This window comes from Panthera pardus, unplaced genomic scaffold, assembly GCF_024362965.1.
Source record: "Panthera pardus isolate Hobbes unplaced genomic scaffold, ASM2436296v1 HiC_scaffold_6, whole genome shotgun sequence".
Lineage (NCBI taxonomy): Eukaryota > Metazoa > Chordata > Mammalia > Carnivora > Felidae > Panthera > Panthera pardus.
The window spans coordinates 13,978,344-14,000,708 of NW_026526991.1; the positions used below are offsets into that span (position 1 = coordinate 13,978,344).

The 22,365-nt window shown below is 43.9% G+C and overlaps 1 protein-coding gene across 3 annotated transcripts in view; it reads left to right on the forward strand.

The window, feature by feature from the left end:
• The window catches only part of LARGE1 (LARGE xylosyl- and glucuronyltransferase 1), a 540,881-nt gene that overhangs the window by 460,251 nt on the left and 58,265 nt on the right, over positions 1-22,365 (forward strand). For all 3 annotated transcript variants that reach the window (XM_019446719.2, XM_019446720.2, XM_053895955.1), the window contains one exon: positions 64-189. In XM_019446719.2, the coding sequence (XP_019302264.2) occupies positions 64-189 (126 nt within the window). The remainder of the gene's footprint in view (positions 1-63; positions 190-22,365) is intronic.

Genomic DNA, 22,365 nt, shown 5'->3' on the forward strand with positions numbered 1-22,365 from the left:
CCGTGAGCTGGCCTCCTAAGTGAAACGCTCCTGAACATTCTATCTCTGGCTTTTATCTCCCAGGATATTTTCAACGCTGTCATCAAACAGAACCCCTTCCTCGTGTATCAGCTCCCCTGCTTCTGGAATGTGCAGCTGTCGGACCACACCCGCTCTGAGCAGTGCTACAGGGACGTGTCTGATCTAAAGGTAGAGGAAGGACAGGTTGCAGTGGATGCAGGGCCCATGGCCGGAGGTGGAGGGAGGTGTCCTGCGGTGGTGGCCGGTGGACGGAAGCCAGATGGGGAGGGCTCTTCGGGGGATGAATGGCTCTGAGCTTTGTGTGCATGTGGTGAGAGAGATAAGGACACAGAAGAGCAGAGAGAATATGCTTTTCTCCTTTGTTTTCTTTTTTTCTCTTGTTTGGGCTTTCTAGAAAGTGTAAGAACCAGCTTGCGTGGTTATTCTTCTTGCCACCTGCTGCTGGCTGTTTTGGTTCCTGTCCGCTCCCCAAATTCAGTCATTTAATTGCAACAAAAACATTTATTGAAGGACTACTCTGTGCCAGGTGCCATAGATACGGATGGGAATAACTTACTTCCTACTCTCAAGTCAGTCGTGGCTAGGGGAGAGACACATGTGAGGAAATGAATGTAAAAACGCCTGCCAGGTGCTGTGGTGGGGTGGGGTAGGGGTGGGAACGCCAGCACAAATGTCTCATTCTACCTCAGGCAGCGGTGACAGTGACAGAAAAGCCTTCAATGTTGGTCTCTAGGTACTGGACATAGTGGTAGGGCCGGGACATAGAAAGAGTAATGCAGAGGCTGCTTTTAGGTGACCAGCCCGAACAATGGAAACCTGAGTGAGGTACAAGGACCCGCAGTGACCCCGCAACCCCCTGACCAAATACAAACAGGCCCATCAGGTGATTCACCTCAAGATAGCCCTAAGTCCTAGCTGACCAATGAGTTACTAACATCTGGACACCGTTACCAAAAAAGGAAAATTCCATATTCCCCATACCTCCTCGTCTTCCTCCTTTAACTACAGCCCCCCCACGACTGCTTTGCATCAGATGGTCTCTGCTTTCCTGTCCTGCCCACCGCTCCCTTGAGGTGTATTCAGTAAACTTCTGTGTCCTTTGTTCTGCCTTCGGTGAATTCTTTTCACCACCCTGCAGCCAGCTTCCACCTGATTGGGTTGTCCCACATTGGGTGCCCCCCCCCGCCATCCAATTGGGAGACTCCACGTTTGGTGGCCTGTATGGAGAGCCCTTGAGCATCCCCCCACACAATGAAGAAAACAGGATGTATGAGTTATCTGCTGCCATAGTCTAATAGTGGCTTAAATCAATAACCATTTATTTAGTTGAGGAGTTTGCAGGTTGGTGGGATGGTTGTCTGATTTTCATTGGCCTAACCAAGTGTCTGTGATCAGCCTCGGATCCGATGGCTGGTGGCTGGGATGACCTGGTCCTCCTCCAGTGTCTGCCATGTCCCATGAGCAGGCCAGGCTGGTTTGTCATAGCAAAGCAGAGGTGGGAGAGGAAGTCTTAGTGCTTGCAAGGAAAGCTTGAGCCCTTGCTGCTGATATCCTGTCGGCCAGAGTACCCATAGGGCTGAGCCCAGTTAAAGGGTGTGTCAGAATATGCTACCTGCAGAGGGAGGAGTGAGGAACCGACCTCATCTGATAAGTGACAGAACAAGGACTTGAACCCAGGCCTGCCTGACAGCAGGTGTGTTTGCTTCTCTGGCTGTATCAAACAGGAAGCAGACACCTATAACCATCAACAGTTCATGTCACTTAAAATGTGCAGCCATTGCCCACGTGACACTGCAGTAACAATAGTTTCAAATTTTTACTTTTTTTTTTTGACATGTATTTATTTTTGAGAGAGAGAGAGAGAGAGAGCACTAGCAGGGGAGGGGCAGAGAGAGAGGGAGACACAGAACCTGAAGCAGGCTCCAGGCTCTGAACTGTCAGCTCAGAACCCGACATGGGGCTCAGACTCCCAAACCATGAGACCATGAGACCAAAGACATCAGTCTTTTCCAAGTAGGTATGTGTTGTATCTCATTTATTGTCCTCAGGCACATAGAATTTTGTACACTTCTGTTGCTGAGCCATTGCTGTTAGTTCAGTTGTTTTCAATTTTCACAAAGATAAACTGTGTTGTAATGAACAGTCTAAAGCTAGTGAAATTACATAGTCAAGAAGAAAGAACTTCTTTTTGTTTTTTCACTGCTCTTGAAGTTCATTGCAAAATCTTAGAAAGTGTTTAAAACAGAAGTGCCTCCATCGTTGAATCTTTCAACCAACTTTTATGCAGTTTCACTATGTCATGTGTTTCTTAGACATAAAGAAAATATATGAAATACTCAGGAATATTTCTAAGACTGTCAAGAACTAGAAGTTTAAAAGAGAAAGCAAATAAAACCAGCCCTGTAGAGAACACCAAAAATACTGGATAAATAATTTTTTTTAATGTTTTGAAAGCATAGTAGATCAGTCCATAAAGTAAATGAAGTAAGGAGAGACCAGACACATGATAAAATATGGATCCAGAAGGATAAGCAAAAAGCAGCTGGATCTGACATTTGCTGGGTATCTGCTGACCGTTGGTAGCTGGAGCCCTGGCTTAAATGTAGGTAACTATATAATTTAAACAAATGAACGCTATTATTAGTTACACTGGGACATTAGGCCTAAATCAAAGTCAGGCAAACCTATGTACAACCATTCTATTGGAAGGCTGTGTGTTGGAATTTGGGTCTCAACCCCAAGAAAGACAATTAAAAGATCCTTGCTGAAGTCAAGATCCAGGAAAAGTGATATCCTCAATGGATAACACGTTTAAAAATATCCATAGAAGAAGATGATAGTGATTGTTACATGTTTTATCCTAGGCTTTAGGTAAAATAAGAGAAATGTTTCCAATGGGAATCTCTAATTTCAAGCCTGTGCTCGTATTAATTGATGGACTAAAATTATATGTGTGGGGCAGAAATAGAAAAAAATGAAAATGTGCCAGGTGCCTGGCAGAAATAAACAGAAATATGATCTAGAAGAATGCTTTCAAAAACAAGAAAGACTTCAAAGAATTCTTTAGGTGACATTTCAAGAAAAATGAGTTCTCATTCAGTAATCATTAAACATATAGGGAAATCAGCTACCAGGAGAAAGGGCAGAGACTATAGAACTAATCTCAAAAACTTCAGGTAGTAGACTCATCAGATATAAAACAGAAGAATTGTCATTATGTGTAAGTAATAAAAGAGAATTAATAGGATGGAAGAACAAGAGATTTTTGAAGGCAAACAGACGTATTTGGATCAAATAGTACTTTTGGAAGTGAAAAATATAATTACTGAGATTTCAAATTGAAGGAATGTGTTAAGCAGTAAATTAGACCCAGGTAAAGAGAGAATTAGTGAACTAGAAGAGAGAACTGAAGAAATCATCCAAAACCGAGCACACAGGGAAAAAGAAAAACAGAGAAATTAAGATATCCAGATATGTCTAATTAGAATGTTAGAAGGAGATAATAGAGAAAATTGGAAGTGAGGCATCTTTATAGTGAATGGGAATTTTCCAGAACTGTTAAAAGTAGCCACAGATGCAAGCAGTTTAAATTAAGAGAAAGCTATACTTAGACCTACAGTAGTAAAATTGCAGCACCCTACTGTGACTTTTTTAGAATAACCAAGAGAGAAAAAAACAGATTCTCTACGAAGACATTTCATGGGTGGGAATGAGAGTTTTTATCAGCAGCAGTGCAAGCCAGAAGAGTGGAAGTAATACCTTCAGGGTGCGGGGTGACAATAACAATATGTATACTTAGCAAAACAGCCCTTCAGACATGAGAAAAGAGTATTCAGATGAGCGAAAGCAAAGAGAATTTTCCGCGAACATACCTCTGTGAAGAAACTTCTAAAGGATTTACTTCGGGAATAAGGCGTGTGATTCCAGATCCAAGAAGGAATGCTGAACAAATTAGAAACATGTAGGGATTTCATTCAATAATTTCTAAATAGTAGTCATAGGAGTAGGAATAATAATACCATGTAACTGTGATCTTAAAAAGGTTATACCTAAAATATCAGACAATGACATCATGTAAGTCAGGAGGGAAGTGATGAGAATTCAGGTATTCTGGAATCAGAGTTTTGTTGAGAAAGGGAATGAGATAGTAATTTTAGCTGCTAAGTAGTTGTATGTGTTAACCATTCAAGCTGAAGCCCGGAAAAGAATGGGGAAGAAAAGTGCATAACTTACAAGCCTGTGATGGGTAGGATGGTAAATGGAACTGGAAAAAACAAAACCAACCAAAATATCTCCATCATTAAAAAAAAAAGTGACAGCATAGAAAAAGTGGGGGGAAATAGAGAGCAAGAAATCAGATAGAGGTGCAAATATATCAGTAAGCAAATAATTGCAACCTAAGTTTGAGAATGAAAAGACCAATTGTCAGACTGAACAGGAAATAGTGTGCAACATATGCTGTTTATAAAAGACACACCTAATGTATAACAACTTGAACAGTTGACGATGCAGAAAGAATGCCAAGATAACTGTGTTGGTGTCAGACAGAGCATCGGTAGGTGTAGAGATGATCACAACTTAAAAATTAAAGTTCACCAAGAAGATACAGGAACTCCAGACTTGTATACATTTCATACAGTGGCATATATATACATGAAATGAACAAAATCCTACATATGTATAATTTACCAAAACTGACCTAAGGAAAATATATCAATTCTGGATTACCTTCTAGCCATTAAACCCTCTTACAAAGTACACACCATCCCTAGATGGTAAATAGAGATTAAGTTATACCAATTTTTGTAATCAAAAATTCCCATTTTAAGTAAATTTCCAGAGAATAGGAAAAAAGGAACACTTTTAACCCATTTAAAAGACCACAGTATCCTCAATACCAAAATCAGACGAGGAGAGCACAAGAAAAGAAGACTGTAGGCCTGTAGCACTCATGAATATTGAGATGCAAAAACCTTAAGCAAAATATTAGCAAATCGAATTCAGCCATGTAGAAAATAGATAATACATCATGGCCAACTTGGCTTTATTCCAGGAAAGACAAGAATGACTTAACATTGAAAAATCCACAAGTATCATTCAGCATGTTAATGGATTAAAGGAGAAACACCACATAATCATGTAAATAGATGCAAGAAAGTTATTCGATAAGATTAAATATTCATTTATGAGAAACACTCTCATAAATAGTATCCATTGAAAACCTACAGCAAAGTTTTGCTGAGCATTTGCTTAGGGATGTGCTAATTAATAAAAAAAAAGAACAGAGAGCCCACACAAATGGGAATGTGATCTATAAAGAGATGGCTTGCTGGCCATCGGAGAAAGCATGTAATCGTCCACAAATGGTGTTGAGGCACCTTGATTATCCAAGTGGAAAAGTGAAAATTGGTCCCTATATCACACCATGCACAAAATTAATCCTAAGGGATTAGAGACTTAAAACTAAACCAAATTAAGCTTTAATTTAAAAAAAATTTAGGTAACTGGCCTATGACCTCAGAGTTGGGAAGAATGTATTCAACAAGACAGCAAAAGCATATGTCACAAATGAAAAGATCCGTGAATTCAACCACATTGAAATTAATAATTCCCGTCAAAGTAGCGTCAAAAGGAGAAACGAAAAAGACATTTCAACACAACTGACAATGGACTAGCAAACTAAACACACAAATAACTCTTACTAATTAATAAGAAAAATATGTAAAAGATATAAACAGTCATTTCACCGATTGTGAAGAAAATGGCCAATAAACACTTGAAAAGATGTACAGCTTCTTTATTAAATCCTGGAAGTGAAAATTAAGACCACATATAATTTCACCCCCACCAAATTAGAAGAGTGGTATTGTCAAGTCTCAGCTGATCTGTAGGAAGTGTCCAGTCCTGTTGACAGAAGTGTCAGTGGATACAACAAAATTGGAAAAACACTTTGGCACTTGACCAGGCAAGTCTCCTTGATAGGAGACTTCTAAACTCTCAAGTCCTATTTTCATATAGGATAAAAATAAAAACATAAATAAAATAAAAACATAAAGACACACAAAAAGAATAAGAACATAAAAATTCTACAAAAACCAGTGCACCTAAAAACCTTGGCAGCCCTTAAAAAGGAAGGAAGTTCAGACACGTGCCATAATGTGGATGAACTTTGAAAAAATGCTAAGTGAAATAAACCAGAAAAAAAGGGAAACTATTGATGATCTCATTTATATGAGATACTTGCAGTAGTCAAATTCACAGAGAACAGAAGCAGAACAGAATGATTACCAGGGGCTGGGTTGAAGGGAAAACATGGAATTAATGAGTACAGATTTCCATAGGAGATACTGAAAGAATCCTCAAAATGGATGGTGGTGAGGGTTGCATAGCAATGTGAATACACTTCGTGGCATTGAACTATACCCTTGAAAATGGTTAAATTGGTAAATATCATGTACATTTTATCACTAAAAAGAATTCAGGGGTGGGGAGGACTGTGGCAGGTGTCTTGTATAATTAATTGATTGTTTTTAGCAGGATTAGTATGAGTTTCATTAAAAAAAAAACCGGACAGGTATTCATAAGCCAGTGTATTTGACGTTGTTATCAGAGATTCTAAATTGGCAGCCACAAAAGGGACAAGGAAAGGGACCATAAAACAGAGGAGATCTCCTCTGTGAACCTTCAACTTAGACATTTCATAAATGCCAACAAAGCTAGCTAGGCGTCCAAGTGAAAGTGTGTCACATCTGTCCCTCACAGTCATACCAATGCATTTGTGCATTTACTGAGTGGTTACTATATGCCAGACACTGTCACAGGCGCTGGTGATGCTATGGGAAACAAAACAGACAAAGCCATTGGTCACATAGAGACAGACAGACAGATAGATAGATAGATAGATAGATAGATAATATATCACGGCCAACTTGGCTTTATTCCAGGAAAGACCAGAATGATTTAACATTAGATGTTGATGTAGCAGGTGGTGACACCACTTTGACATTGCTTAGTGGTTGCTTAATTATTGTCACTTTGAAACTATCAAACAAAATAATTTGTGAACCAACTCTTTTTGGCAGCCTATTCTACGTACAAGTAGAGGCCTTTGTATCAAATAGCAAAATCAGGAAGACAGAGTCAAATCAGATTAACTCCTATCTTTTTAGATAAACCATAAAAAAAAATCTGAAAGTCATTTTACCCACTAATACCTTTTCCACCAAAATCTTACACAGAACCCTAAAATACAGCCAGTCCGTAAAAGTGGGGAGAGGGTTAAGGGATGAAGGAGAAGGGCTGGCAGCCCAAGTTTCACCCTTTGGGTGATATCGGGGCCTGTACATTGCCATGGAGCCCAAGGGCCTGGTTTAATGACACAGTGTGTCTATAGGTCCCTCCAGGCCAACCTGGGCCTCAGATTCCAGGTAAAGGTGCATCTTTGTCATTTTCTTTCTTCTTCTTCTCATTCTGTCTCCTTCTTCTCCCATCCTTTCTTTCATCCATCATGTTCAACGGGAATGAAGGACCTCCTGTTTGCTGGGTACCATGTTCCCCCCTGGGGAGTATACAGAGGTGCCCTGAATGCTGTTCTCCCTCAGCTCACGCTCCAAAGGGTAGCCAACCTGAGAAGCCCACCTGTGGGTCACCCAGGGCACCTGTGCTGGGTCAGCTGATTGAAAATGTCGGTTCAGGCAAGAATCCTAAAAATAGGTTAACCTTGATTAGCTTGTCTTTTCAACCAAGGCCAGGTTTTCTCGTCTGCTGATTGTGCTGTATTATCCTGCATAGACATCTCTCATTATCCATCTTCTGTGGTTCTCCGATGCCTTTCCTTGAAGGGCGAGCAAGAACTTCAGGACTCTTACAAAGCAGGTGAAGGACAGTCCTAGATTTGTATGGTCTCTCACCCACAACTAATCTGACAGCCATTTTTTAAGGGACTTTTTTTTTTTTTTTTTTTTAATCAAGTTGTCCCAAAGCTTTGGCTTGCCTTTCGTGGAAATAGCAACTCTTTTTGCATTCTCCTAATTCAGAGAATATTTGAATACATACATTTCCACTTACATTATAAATAAAAGTGGTATCAAAACACATTTGGCAACACACAGCTCACTGTTGGTAAGCATAAAGCTCACTCTGTAGGAGCAGACGTACTCCCACATCCTACCAGACAGGAGCTTACCAGCCTTGGGCATCTATCCTGCCCTGGGTGTCAGTAGAGAAATTTATGCTAAGAAGAGATTGGTTAAGGACACAACTAAGGGAAAAGTGGTTTCACTGAGAAAGGGGAAGAAGCATATGGGCTTTTGGAGCCAAACAATCCCTTACACTCTAATGCCTATTCGACCTCTTACCAGCTGAAGGACTTGTATAAACCACGTACATTCTCCCCATGTCAGTTATGTTCTTGTAAAATGGAGGCCATGATTTTTGGCCCTGTTATCAACCAGGCCCCTTGAGTACTCTGTAGAAATGCACTTGACTTTTTACTTCAGTCTTTGTGTTTCAAAGACCTTCATTTTTATCTTTCAGTCCTAAAGCTTGATGACTCAACCTTACCTGGCTGAGTCTTAAATAAAAAGAGAAGGACCCAACGGAGCATTTGTTTGTCTTTTCACCCAGAGCACAAGCTCTTAGGAGATGAGCAAAAGGGCTGTGCATTGGCTGGGAGAAGGTAGATTGGGAGGGTAGCTATAACACTGTGTTCTAGTCTTTGAGTCTTCAGTAGGTGTTTAGAGAAGGAAGTCCTGGCCACAAACAGTGGGTGATGTTCAGGAGGTAGCAAGCAGAGCGTCCAGTCCTTGGGTCTATAAGAGTTACTGGAGCCCCAGGGCTGAGTAAGCCACAGCTCCTGGCGCTCAGGAGGGTCACAGTCTAGTGAGAAGCAAGCATTAAGCAAACAGAAGATTCCAAGTACAGCCTGCTAAGTGCTGCAGTGGAAGGAAGTAAAGGGGGCCTGGGAGAACCGGAGGAGGCCCCTCTTGGGAGAAAATGTGATGCAGTCTGTGTCTTGAGGGATTCTATAGGACGTCCAAGCTCAGTCGTGATACCAAGTCTCTTCCTTCCTCGTCTTCTGCCCTCACGTCATTCCTCAGCCCCCAAACACCCTTGCCGCTCCTCTCCCCAGTCCTTCTGTGTAACCACTTTTCCTCCCCTGAATATGACCCTGGAGAATGGAAAGGAGCAGTAACCCCCATGCAAGTTAGGAATAGTGAACCAGGGGCTGGTAGATACTTGCCTAGCAGGGACCACAGCAGTGCTCCAAAAACATCTGCCCGGAATGCACTGATCCTTTCTGGGATTGGCAGGAAATGCCTCTCAGAGGAAGCAGGCTGTGGCCAGGACCTCAAAGGATGACCTGGAGTTTTCAGGTGGATGGGGTGGGGGTGGTGTGCCAGGCAGGGATCACTCAATCTTTACAGAAGTATCACGGGGTGAATTTTGGTCTGTTTTATACATTGGAAAATTAGGGATCATATGGATGAAGTCACTTAGTTGCTTGCCCAGAGTCACACAGCAAAATATGACAGAGCTGAGGTTTGAACTCACGTTGGCCTGACCCTAACTCTAGAGCTCTTTCCTCCGATACAGGGCTGAGTTCCCACCTTATTATAGTTTCCCAGGAAAGCATCTTACGTGAGATAATGCTTCTGTAGGATTATTCTGTGTGAGCCCTCTTTGCATTCAATGGCTTTTTGAGGGCTGACCCCAGGACAGAGACTCTCAATATCACATTGCCTCCTTGAAAGAACATTTGGATTTTAAGCAACAGAGTCAGAGACTGGATTTTTGACTGCCATCCATTCATACATTGGGAGCTGAGTACACTTAAAAGAAAAATCCTAAAGAGAAAAACCAAGAGAAAATGTGCCATCCATATGGAGAAACGATGCATGTGCCTAGAGGCAATCTGTACCATTTGCATAAAAGGAGTAGCACATAACTCAAGTTTTAAAACATTTTATAATACTTAGAGAGGTGTCAGTTTTCACATCTTTTGAGGAAGATGAGGGGCTGCCGTGCATTAGCATACTGAGTGTGCTGTAGCTGAGCAGACTACAGTGAAAAATGAGGCCGGGGAAGCCAGAGCGAGGGTAATAAGAATGATGAACGGTAAGGTTGATTTTGGAAGATTAGGATGGATCAGGAAGAAAAAACAGTTGCTGTGGGGGAGAAGATCTAAAATCTACAATTACCACCTCCCAGCCAGACCTCTCTTTACTCCAGGCCAAGGCCTGTTCAGTTTCATCGCATGACTCTAGTCCAAGGGGCTATGTATAAAGCAGTTGGTACCGAGCTGGGAGACACATAGTAAGCCTCGTTTCCTTCTTACCAATAATTAATAATTAGTAATGTTCCCACTCTCTCTTAGAGTCGTTTTCAGTCAGCTGGTGGGCATGTAAACAAGGGATCTTCTTCCTCGTCTGTCCCAATGCCCTCATTTCACAGACCAGAAATAGGGACCTGAGGAGGGAAAGGGCTGTCCCCCGAGATTAAGCCCTGGTTTGTGGCACTTGGTCTTGGGCCCTACTACTGTGCTGGAGAATGGCATATCCAGTGTTGGAGACTTTGGAGAATTTAAGTTTTTGGTCTTTTGTCTTCCTTCAACACTCACCCATTCTTTGCTCATGAGCTAATTTTCAGAACTTAACTCCTTTGGTTAGTGATTTAAGTTATCCATCATTGGCTTTTGTTATACGTAGCTGATGAAGTTGAGATGCAATTATTCCTGGAAACATCAACAACATTCCTAGGAGCAAGGTGTTGCCTCTGGAGGGTCTGCCCTATGTAGCACTGTTTGGGGTATGTATCCAAACAAGTCTAAGAATTGTTAATGGGATTACTTTAAACAGGGGGGAGCTGCGGGGGGGCTGCAGAGGGGGAGTTCCGTGTACTGTATATACAAAATAGCACATTATGAAGTCCTGCAGTAAGAAATCCTGATGGGATTGGTGGACCCTCAGCATTTCTGCGTCAACACACAGAACAGATCCCTTTGATCACAGAATATCTTGTGGGACTGGTTCCTTAAAAGCCCACTGTAAGAAAACACTTCCCTAAATAGTCTGGGCTCTCGAATGAAAAAGATTTTGAGAGAGGGAATTACCAATTAAGCAATATTGGGTGGTTGTGGATATCAAACCACTGAAATTTCTAAGTATGTTGAAATGAGAGTTTTGATAGGTAGCACAGCATTTTTTTTTTTTACCTCAAAACCCCATAACAATGGCAACAATTTCAAACATTTACTTTCTAAAAGCCCTATCTATATCACATGTTCTTTCTAAAAGTTGTTACTTCTCCATTCATTACCTTGACATTGAAGGGTCAGATTAAAAGTGTATTTTTTTTTTCAAAAGTAAGAGATAGCATACAAAAGATAACCGGGTTTTTTTTCATAAAAACATGCACAAATCACCTTTATGTATGCCTTCTAAAGGGCTTTGCTATGAACTCTGTATTTTACAAAAGATATCCATTGTCATTCCTGGTATCATTCCCAAGTATTGTAAAAATTCTATGATATTTTCAGTCTTGCCTTTATAAAAGTAACCAAATCAGTGACATTCAGTGTGCAGCTGGCTTCAAGCGCTTTGTTGCAAACTTTACTTCACTAATGCGGTGAAAGAATTCAGTATCACTTTGTAACCTTACTTGGAATCTGGTTATTCCAATTAAAGCAACTGTACCTTTCATACATGCACTTTCCATAAAAGCACTGTCATCATGAAAGCAGGAAGTTGCTGTTCAGATTATAACTTGTCTTTCTTTTAGTGCTCACTGGAAGGTTGGTCTTTGGGTATTTCGTTATCGAAACAGAATCTTGCAAATAGCCTAAGCTGACACACACCAGGATCCTCTATGCTTTGATTTAACTCGGTAGCAAATCTCCCATGTAATTTGTTCTCCTACGTGTATCTTCAGGCCTTCAGCATTTGTTTTCGTGACTCTTCTCACAGCATTTGCTGACAAAGGAATTTACTTCATTTGTTACTGTATTATCTTGTGTATTTTTTCAGCCATTTTTGCCTAGGCAGGAAAAACAAGTGTTTCCCTTATTGGATTTTATTATCTTTCATTGTTACGTATAAATCCCCAAAGGGACTGCTAAACTCTTTTCATGGGGGTTAGTGGAATGTTATAAAGTTCTAGACTGACTTTCACAAGACTTTAAACATCATCAAAAAATTATGGAGGCTTGTCTTCATATTCTGGATGCTTTGTTTTTAAATGTCTTGCTAATCATGCCTCTTTGTACTAACATCAAATGGTATCTCGAGGCATTATACACACTTGGGGTGAAGCTCTTCCTTAATGATAGTGGTTGTAAATCCATATTTGAATTAAATTTTTTTTTTTGTAGCTTCTTGTCAGATCTAATGAGGTAGACATTTCTGTACTTGGGAATGTAGCTAAGGAGGTGCTCATATTGGAAACAGAAGCATCAGCTTGGCTGTTTTCTTGCTGGTCACCTGAACTTGTCTCACTGGTGTTCTCAATCAGTCGATGCTTTGTAGGACTGTGTTTTGTTTTAAATATTTTTTTTTTTTTTATATTTGAGAGAGAGAGAGAGAGTGTGTGTGTGTGTGTGTGTGAGGGAAGGGCAGAAAGAGAGGGAGAGAGAAAATCTCAAGCAGGTTCCTCACTGTTCGCGCAGAGCCCAATGTGGGGCTCCATTCCACGAACCGTGAGATTGTGACCTGAGCTGAAGTCGGACACTTAATCAACTGAGCTACCCAGGCACCCTCTCTTTTGTTTTTAATACACCCTTTTGTTTGGAAGGATTTTTGAAAGAAAAGGTTGTAAAAGCAGTGCTGAGAGTCCTGTATCCCCAGCCATCTAGTGTCAGTTTCCCCTAATGTTAACATCTTACAGGATGATGGTGAACTGTCAAAACTGACAAACCCACGTTGGTAGATTGCTCCTCACTGACCTGCAGGCTTTAGGTGCATTTTGCCAGTGTTTCCTCAGTCTCCTCTAGCCTCTGACACCATCTTAGTTTTCCCATGTTTTTCATGACCGACCTTGATAGTTTTGAGCTGGACTGGTCAGGTATTTTATAAAACATCCCTCAAACTTGGTTTGTCCAATGTATTTTTTCTCATGATGAGACTGAGATTGTGAGTGTTTGGAGAGAGTATCGTACAGGTTAAGGGTGCCCACCCCCACAAGGGCATCACATCATTTCAGGGAGGACCTGCGTTTCACACACGACTTCACTAAAGGCTCTCTCTGTACTTGGTTAGGAGAGCGTTTCCAGGTTTCTGTACCACAAGGTGATTATTTTCCCCTTTCATGCGTCATTTTTCGGAAGTGAGTCCCTACACCCACCCCACACTGGAAATGGGGAGATTAAGTTCTACTTCCCAATAAGGGATTCGAATCTACATGTTAGGGCTGTTCTGTAAGGAGATCTGCTTCTCTCCTCCATTTATATTTATTTATATCCATGTAGACGCATGTATATTTATTTTATACTTTGGGCTATCATGCAGGACTCCTTTTAAGCCATTTTTTCCATTTTGTGAGGGATATTTTAATTAAATATTGATATTATTAAATATTATTAAATGGGGGCGCCTGGGTGGCTCGGTCGGTTAAGCGTCTGACTTCGGCTCAGGTCACGATCTCAAGGTCCGTGGGTTCAAGCCCCACATCTGGCTCTGTGCTGACAGCTCAGAGCCTGGAGCCTGTTTCAGATTCTGTGTCTCCTTCTCTCTGTGACCCTCCCCCGTTCATGCTCTGTCTCTCTCTGTCTCAAAAATAAATAAACGTTAAAAAAAATATATATTATTAAATGTACTAGCAATAGATATTATGGTTGGTGGAACACTTACGCACACACATTTAAACTCCAATGTGTCTCAAAATGTGACAGCTCCACATTCTGCCCTCTGCACTGACACCGCGAAATATGGGCACTCAAATGACATAGGAACTCATTCTCTCCCTTTCTCTGTCTCTCTCGGGCTGCCTGTGTTTCCGCAGGGTAACTTTTAGCAGTCCCCCCACCAGTAAGTACGCAGAAGTCAGTTCTTCAACAAATACGCGCTACGTGTGTGCTGTAGACCAAGCACTGCCCTGAGCACTGGTTGTACGGCAGTGAGTGAGACTGCATAGGCCCTGCTCTCCGTGAGCTTATGTGCCAGCACAGAATATAGATACCAAACAAGAAAACAGACGGTCAAATGGGGCATTCCAGGCAATCGAACTGGCTATGAAGAAATCAAAGCGAGTGATTTAACCATCACTGGCACTCATAATCCCAGTGTGGAGAAAGAGACCCTCTTTCTCTCAGTGCCTCAGCTGAATAACTCTGTTGATGCTTCTTAGGACACATGCCCACACCTGAACCCAACTCTTTGTTCTTAGGGATGGTCAGGAATGGCTCATTGGTCAGTGTGAGTCACATGCCCATGCTTCTGGCATATCAGGCATGACTGATAGTCCCATGAGAATCATCCAAAGAGGACCAGGTCTGGTTCTGTGATGGAATGATGTAGGGCACAGAGAAAAGCAACAGCCATCACGGAAGGTGTCTGCTGGGAACCAGGAAGCCAGCTGCCTTTCCTGGAGCAGAGATCCATATGGTGCCTGCCCTAAGGACATTAATTACCCCCTACGGGCAAAATCCCACTGGAGCACAAACCCATCTGCTCCTCAACCAACCTTGGGAGAATCCCTCTGCTAAAGATCCATGCTGTCCCTACAGGTGGGATCTGCTCCCCTCTATCCTCCCTGTCCCCAGATCAATAGACACACTCCCCAGGAGGACACTGTGAGAAGTCTGTGAAATGTGAGTCAAGTCCTAGTAATTAGTTAATTTCATAGAGAGGAAGAATATGGGGCCAGTTATCATCCACAAGTCGTAAATCAGATGTCTGCAGAGAAGCCACATTAAGACAACACTCACTGAGGGACTCTTCAGTTTGGACGGCTTTGCCATTTCCTGCCGTCAGTGGTCCATCAGGAATTCCCCACACATACCAAAACCCAGTTCAAACTGATTAATAACCCCATCTTATAGCAAAAAAGAACTGAAAACATTGAACGTGATGAACATGAGAGAAGATGGCTAGACCTTCTCATGGATTCCTGAGCATTAGAAAGGGTATCCATTTTCCTATTGTTATTTTCCCCCTCCCTATCCTCTCCCTCCTCAGACAGGGAGAAATAATGTTACAGAGACAGAACAAGAGATGGAAGGATGTAGGACAGGGCCTCGGATTCATGCAGGAGCCTACGTGTCTACCTTTTCCAGATGAGGAGACTAAATAATCACTGAATTTGGTCTGTACTCTGCTCCTTTCATGGGTAATGATGCACTTTTGCCTGGGAAGAATTTTTTTTTTCTTTCTGGGATTTGTAAGAACCAAGAAGCAACAAAGGACCTGTGTAAAAAGGAGACAAAGAGTCAACAGAGCCTTTGTGGCTTGAAATCTGAGTTTCAGACACACTGTTTTTGTTTAATAGCTACTTCCGGTAATTGTCAGGAATGGGAACAGAGAAGGACGAGAGCTGGAAAAGAATCTTCGACAGTTGGTGAGGGCAATAAAAGAAGGGAGGTGGATTCCATTGTCAGTCAACAAACATTGGCCAAGCCTGTCACTGCACATGCAGAGGTGGACACACACAGGCCTCGCATTCAGGGAGCCAGCAATCAGGCGGTTAGAGACTGAGGGATAGTGTCACTTTAAAGGACATCCCATGGGAACAAACAGAGTGTGTGTGTTCCACGCGAACTGAGCGCCAGTCTGCTCCAGACTCTGCAGTGGGCGCCTTGACATTTCTTGTCTCGTGGATCCTCTGAAGCAGGCATTCTTATTTCCTTGTATCAGATTGGAAAATCGAGGTTCATGCACATCAAGTTGTTTAGGGGACAGAGTCGAGAGGAAGCAGAGGTGAAATTTGCTTTGTTCCTCTGCCCATCAGCACTGCTCAGTGTCTGCTCAGTATGTTAAACCTATTTGCCTTACTGAGTAGTCCCTCTTCAAGCCTCTCCGTGTGGTCCGGCCAGGACCGCAGCTTCTTCTCTGGGCTGTGTCGTCCGACCCCTCCTACCCTTCTGCCTCAGCCTGCGACCACCTGTAGTCCCTAGCTTCCATTCTTGTTTCTCCTTCCCCCTTCCCACACAGAGACTCCATTTTCATCCAGCCTTCCTAGTTTGTAAGGTGTCCATTTTGTGAAATCCAAACCCAGATTTCTTTTGTGACTTGAGGTGCTCATGCGACGTACCTTCATGTGCATCGATCCATCGGTTCTGGGCTTGACCATGAACTACAGGGTGGCTTCTGTGACAGCCCTTTTGTAGATGAGGGGCTGTCTCCATGGTATTAGGCAACTTAGCGCAGGCCAGCCGCTGATGGCAGCCGGTGTGTGGGTGTGTCTGCTTCTCCCCTCTCTCCCATGCAGCGTAATCCTGAGGATGACAGGGAAAAGGACTTGTGAGACTATCATCCCCTCCTTGAAATACCAAACAAGGGGGGAGCACAGAGGGAGCTTCAGCTCCTTCAAGAGAACATGACAAGCTGTTTGGCCCTTAGACAAAGAAGAGGGGAATATATTTCTCCATCCTAAAGTCCACATTAATAGGGCTTTTATAAATGATTTGCTGTAGACAGAATGTGAAGATTATTGAGAATGTCATCATCATGATTTCCATTCTTGAAGCAAAGGGCAGCGATTGAATACTAAGTACCTGCCAGGCACTGTGGCACTCAGGAAGAATAATAAGTCATGCTCCCTGCCAGCCCAGAAATTCACATTCCATTGCTGCCAGGTGCAGGCATGTAAATAAATAACTACAAGAGTGTGCAATGAGTCCTCCATAGAGTTAAGTGCAAGAATTCTATGGAGCATTGAAGAAGGGCCCAGCAACAGCCCTAGGTGTTACATTAAGAATGCTTACAGTGAGAATCAGAAAACCCAGTTTGCAGAGGCTTAAACTAAACCCCCTATATTGGGGGAGTTTAATTTCTTAGCTAAGAATACTGCAGTAGATACAGACATTGGTTTGTGGATAGCAGTGCGTTGAGCTCTTTCTCATAGTCACGGGATGGCTGTCATGTTTCCAGTCATCACATCTCTGTTTACTGCAGAAAGGTGAGTGGGGTGGGAGAAGAATGGCACTTTAACTGAACCTTATTATTAGGAAATGAAATATATGCTTCCCCATGTATCTTTTTGGGCAATCCTGAATCATATGGCCCACCTTGGCTGCAAGGGGGTCTGGGAAATCAGAGAACAGGATCATCATATTTAGCTTAGATCTTAAATGGATCATGATCCATTCACAGGAGCTGACAGTTGCAACTACAGAGTTAGTGTTCTGTCAGGAATGAAGAATGGGTTGGAGAGACAGACCTACTGGGAGAGAACCTTCTGCCACGAGCGGTCAGGCAGAGATTTACAGAAGAGACATGCATTTGAACTCAGCCTTTCAGGGCGAGCAGGTCTTCACGTGAAAGAGAAGAAGTAAGGATTTCTGGGGAGGGGGCTAGAGCATATGCAAAGGCACCAAGTCATCAAAGACAGGCTCAAGAAATACCAGGAAATTCTTTTAGCCTAGAGATAAGAGCATGAATTGTAAGTGGGAACCATTTTGCAATAGGCTTAACTACCAGGCCAAGGAGGGTAGGGGTTGTTCTGTGAGTCATAGAAAATCAGGGGAGGTCTTGAGACACATACCCACTTGCCAGATACCCCTTATCCCCGTAAACTTGGAAGACATAAGGCCCATGTTCTTGCTCACCTGGCACTTGCATGCAGGCTCTGATGTCTTAGCATTTTGGTACCATGCGTTATTTTTATGAACCCTCTGGGTTCTGAGTGCTTCAGAAGCTGAATTTTTGAGCTCTTTCCATAGCCTTGTCCTTGTATTGAGGTCTCGTTTCTACCTTTAAAATGCCTTTTCCTTGATGGGCGATAGAGTCTCCTGTTTCTCCTTTAAACAAGTTGACTTCTGCTGTCTTCCCAAATGATGTTTAAGTTTCCCGGACAGTAATCAATTTCTGTCAATTTCTCTGGCTCACTCCAGGCTGACTCCAGGTCTGCACATACACTCAGCCTTTACAGACATTTCAGACCCAAGCAGATCACGCCCACGGGGCCCCTTGGTGCCTGGCAGCTTCTGCAGCCCACCTGGCCTGCAACCTGGATACCTCCTTCTCTGCTTCCTTCCAAGTTGGAGGTTTAGTCCCTGTATCTGAGAAGCCCTAAACCATCCTTCGGCCTCAGTATCCCAGGGATGGGTGAGGTCCCTGTGCTTGGAAGGGGAAAGTAGGCTTCTTTTATGATCCTATAATTTTTCAGTAAAACTCACATTCATTGCTGTGAATAGAGTCATTTGATGATTATAGACATGAAAGAAATGAGAGAGGAATCCCTAATGTCTCTCTCCCTCAGGTTCAAATCCTGACTCTCCTGCTTCCTAGTCATGTAACTTAGAGCAATTCGCTGGATTTTCCTCACCTGTAAGATGGGATAAGGAGACGATCACTTGTAGTGTTGAATGCACATGTTAAGGGAGCTATGACAGCAAAGTATTCAGAGCAGTGCCATGGCATGTTCGCAAGCCTCCCATATATGTTAGCTGCTGATACTGAGTATTCTTGCCACGCCAATGTGCCTCAGTAAGTGGAGTAAGTTATGATGGGTTTTTACCACAAGTCTTGGGAGACTCACACACACTTACCAGCTCCTTGCAAAAATCTATTTTTGGGACACATTCTCCAGTGTCACTCCATCTCATGTGTGAAAACTTGTCACCAAATGTCATCTACACCACCAGCTTGCTGCCCCCAAGCCAGCAATGATGGGTGATTCTGTCCCTCAAGGGACCGGGAAATGACATTTCTCAGTTGTCAGACAAGCGCTGATCAAAATTATCAGCAATACTAATCCTGAGTCAGATTTTCAGAGGCAGGCATATGGTTTAGTGGAAGGAACAGTGCCCCAGGAGACAGATCCTGGGCACAAATTCTCCCTCTGCTGTGTGGCTCTGGACAAGTCACTTTCTCCCTCTGGGCCTTGGTTTCTTTACTATAGCTCAGGAACCATCAATAACCACCTGTCTTTAACATCTCTTTAAGAGTACACATCATACCTGTAATTTAAAATGGACAGCTATATAATATCTGCCTCTCTCTCTCTCTCTCTCTCAGTTGTAAGTTCCAGAAAGGGAGTCATGATCTCTTGTGTTCACCTCTGCATTCACGGCCCCTCTCAGTGCCTGGCACACAGTCAGTGCTCATTTTTAATATGTATTGAATAAATGAATGATGTGATAGAAAGAAAAAGATTTGGGAGCACGACAGACCTGATTTTGCATTAGGATTGGTTACTTACTGAGTGACTCTGTGTTAGGCTCAGCCTCAGAATTATCATCTGCAAAGATGGGGATAATAGAAATAATTTTACCAAGTTGTTTTGAGGGTTGGATGTGAAAACGTCACACATGCACACACACACCAACCGTGGCCTAATATCTAGGGTATGATGGGTATTAGATAAACATAGCTATCATTTACTTCTCTGGAGCCTAGCACAGGGGAAGGGACTATGCTGTGTCTAGCTGATTAAAAACTAAGGAGAAAAAGGTAAATCCGAATATACATTAAGTTTCTCCCTGTTGAAGAGGCTCAAGTTTTTTGAGTCAGATGCACATCCCTCAGCCTTCCTGCTGGCTTAGCACTTGGCAAGCACCAGGATCTTTGGGTGAGCTTCCCTGTCACAGGCCACCCAGGTGGCAAAGGGTTTCCCAGAATCCCCTTGGCCTGCCAGTGTCACCACCGTCTTCTCCCTCTAACTTCGGCTAATTTTTATAGAACACCAGTCACCAGTATTTACCTGGATGCAATAGGCAGACCTAACTCACTCTGCAGACACAGAACAGAGTGAGGCATGATGGGTTAAGAGGTGGCCTGGAGTGGGTCGGGGGCATCTGGAGGCCTGGGTCCTCATTGTAGCCTTGACTGAGTCCATACTCACCACGTGATCTTGGGCAAGCCACCTCCTCCATAAGCCTCACTGTCCTTGTCTGCAAAGCTCTCAGCCCACAGCGCTGTGTGTGATAGCAGTTAGGAAGCTGGGGTTCGAGCTTAGAGCTGGCTTCGTGTCTCAGCTCTGCCACTCACCCGCTGTGAGACACAGGCAAGTCAAGTACCATCTCCGTAAAATGGACACTAGGACCCAAATGGGCTTATTTGGGGGATGTGATGACACAGTGTCTCCAAAGTGCCTGGCAGATTTGTGCACAGAGAGTGAAGATTTGTTTGTCTGGGGACACAGAGGCTAGCCCTGATTTTTACTTAGTGTTAAGTTTCTCCCTGTTGAGGAAGTTCAGGTTTCCTGAGTCAGATGCATATCCATCAGCCTTCCTGCTGCCTCAGCACTTGGCACACACAAAAATGTCTTGCAGCAAAGACATGATCCCCACAGGGTGTGAGTGACACCAGCTCGTATGCAATTATTTTAATGCGTGGCCCAGGACCTTCTCATGCCCAGGTTGTGTGTTCTCAGGGGAGAGACTTCCCTCTCCTTCCCTCCTGCATCCTTCAGAAGGCACAGGAAGAGAACACATTGTGCACACTCCTGCTTCCCTGAAATGCAAGTGCCACCAAGTGGCCTCATTCCAGGAAGGGTCTGCTGGCCGTTCTGCACTGTCCTGAATGCTAAATACTCTCTTCCTGACTTACTGCTCCAGTGGACTTCAGGCTGGCAGGAGGAGAAGGGAGGGCAGGATGCCAGTAGGCAGGCTGCTGCCACCGTCTTTGAGGAGAGAAGAGAACCCACATAAGGTGGGCCCACCCCGGCCTACAGGCACTGGGCCAGGTAGGCATCTGTTTAAACCTCTTAGCTACTCTGTGGAGTCAGGGTTACTGATTCCCACCTTGCACACGAGGAAACTGAGGCCCCAAGAAACAAAACGAGCTGTCCCGGGACACACAGCTAATGAGGAGCGTAGCTGAGATTCAAACCCAGGCTGGCCTGGCATCCCGGGTTCTTGCTCTGCCATCACCCCATTCTGGTCATGGGAGGGCAGGGGGTGTGGTTTGCACCAGTCAGGTCTCCCGTTGTTCCCTTTGCCTTGAGAGAAGGACTTGGTCTTGCAGAGTATTTGCCCAGCCAGCCTCAAGGGCTGTGGCTGCCATACCTCCAGAGGACCCTGAGAGAGCGCGGGCAGGGGGAAGTAGGCCTTCCAGACCTCTCTAAATGGCAGCCTGTTGAGGCTCCTGCAGAAAGAATGTGGTTAAAGGAGGGAGCCAGGAAAAGACTGAGCTCTGACACCCCATTCCCTTCCTCTGTCTCAGTGTCAGCTCTGCTGGTCCCCCCACCACGTGAGGCGAGTTGGAGAAAGGTGAGAGCTAGTTTATTTCTTCTGCGATGTGACAAGGCATCAACGGGGAAGTTTTTACAACCTGGCTTCTCCTGTTCTCTGCCCTGTGGACCGAAGAACGTGGGCTTTGGAATCAGGTTTATTCAGACTTAGGTTTGAATCCCAGCTCCCATGTTTACCAACTCTGTGGCCTTGGGCAAGTCACTTCTCCAGTTTCTTCTTTACAGTTGCATTCCTGGGATGCCTGTGTGGCTCAGTCAATTAAGCATCTGGGACTCTTGGTTTCTGCTCAGGTTATGATCTCGAGGTTTGTGGGTCCCAGCCCCGCATCGGGCTCTGCACTGACAGCGTGGGGCCTGGTTGGGATTCTTTCTCTTTCTTTCTCTCTCTCTCTCTCTCTCTATATCTCTCACTCTCTCTCTCTCTCAGATAGATTTAAAAAAACATTTAAAATTGCATTCCTTGTTCAGGTCACCATAAGGATTAAAAGACGACAAATACAAAGCTGATGGTGAGGGGTCCCCCCTGCCAAAAGCATGAGCTGTGCCTGCTGGGAAATTCTCCTAACTGGCATCACTTGCTGCCTGTCCACCCTGCCACTCATGTCTTGTCCAGTATAGTCAGAGGATCCTACTCAAACATGGAGTTAGTAATTTCCTCCTCTGCAAAATCTCCAGTGCCACAGCTGAGTTCTGAGCCTCCATGGAGCCGGCTCTCCCTGCACCCCGAGCATGGCCTCCATGGAGCCGGGCTCTCCCTGCACCCTGCTCACCTCTGCAGCCTCATCTCCCACCCACCCCACCCAGCACCTGGGCTCCGGCTGCAGCACGTGACTTCTCATTTCCCACTGTCTTCCCTCTGGCTGGACTGTGCCACCACCATCCCCTCCGTGCCCGCCCCTGCCTCCCAGGAAACTCTGCTTCATCTTTCAGGCCCCAGCAGGTGCACCTCTGGAGCTCCTCTTCTAGAGCTCCCATTGTCCACGCCCCTCCCTCCATGGTCAC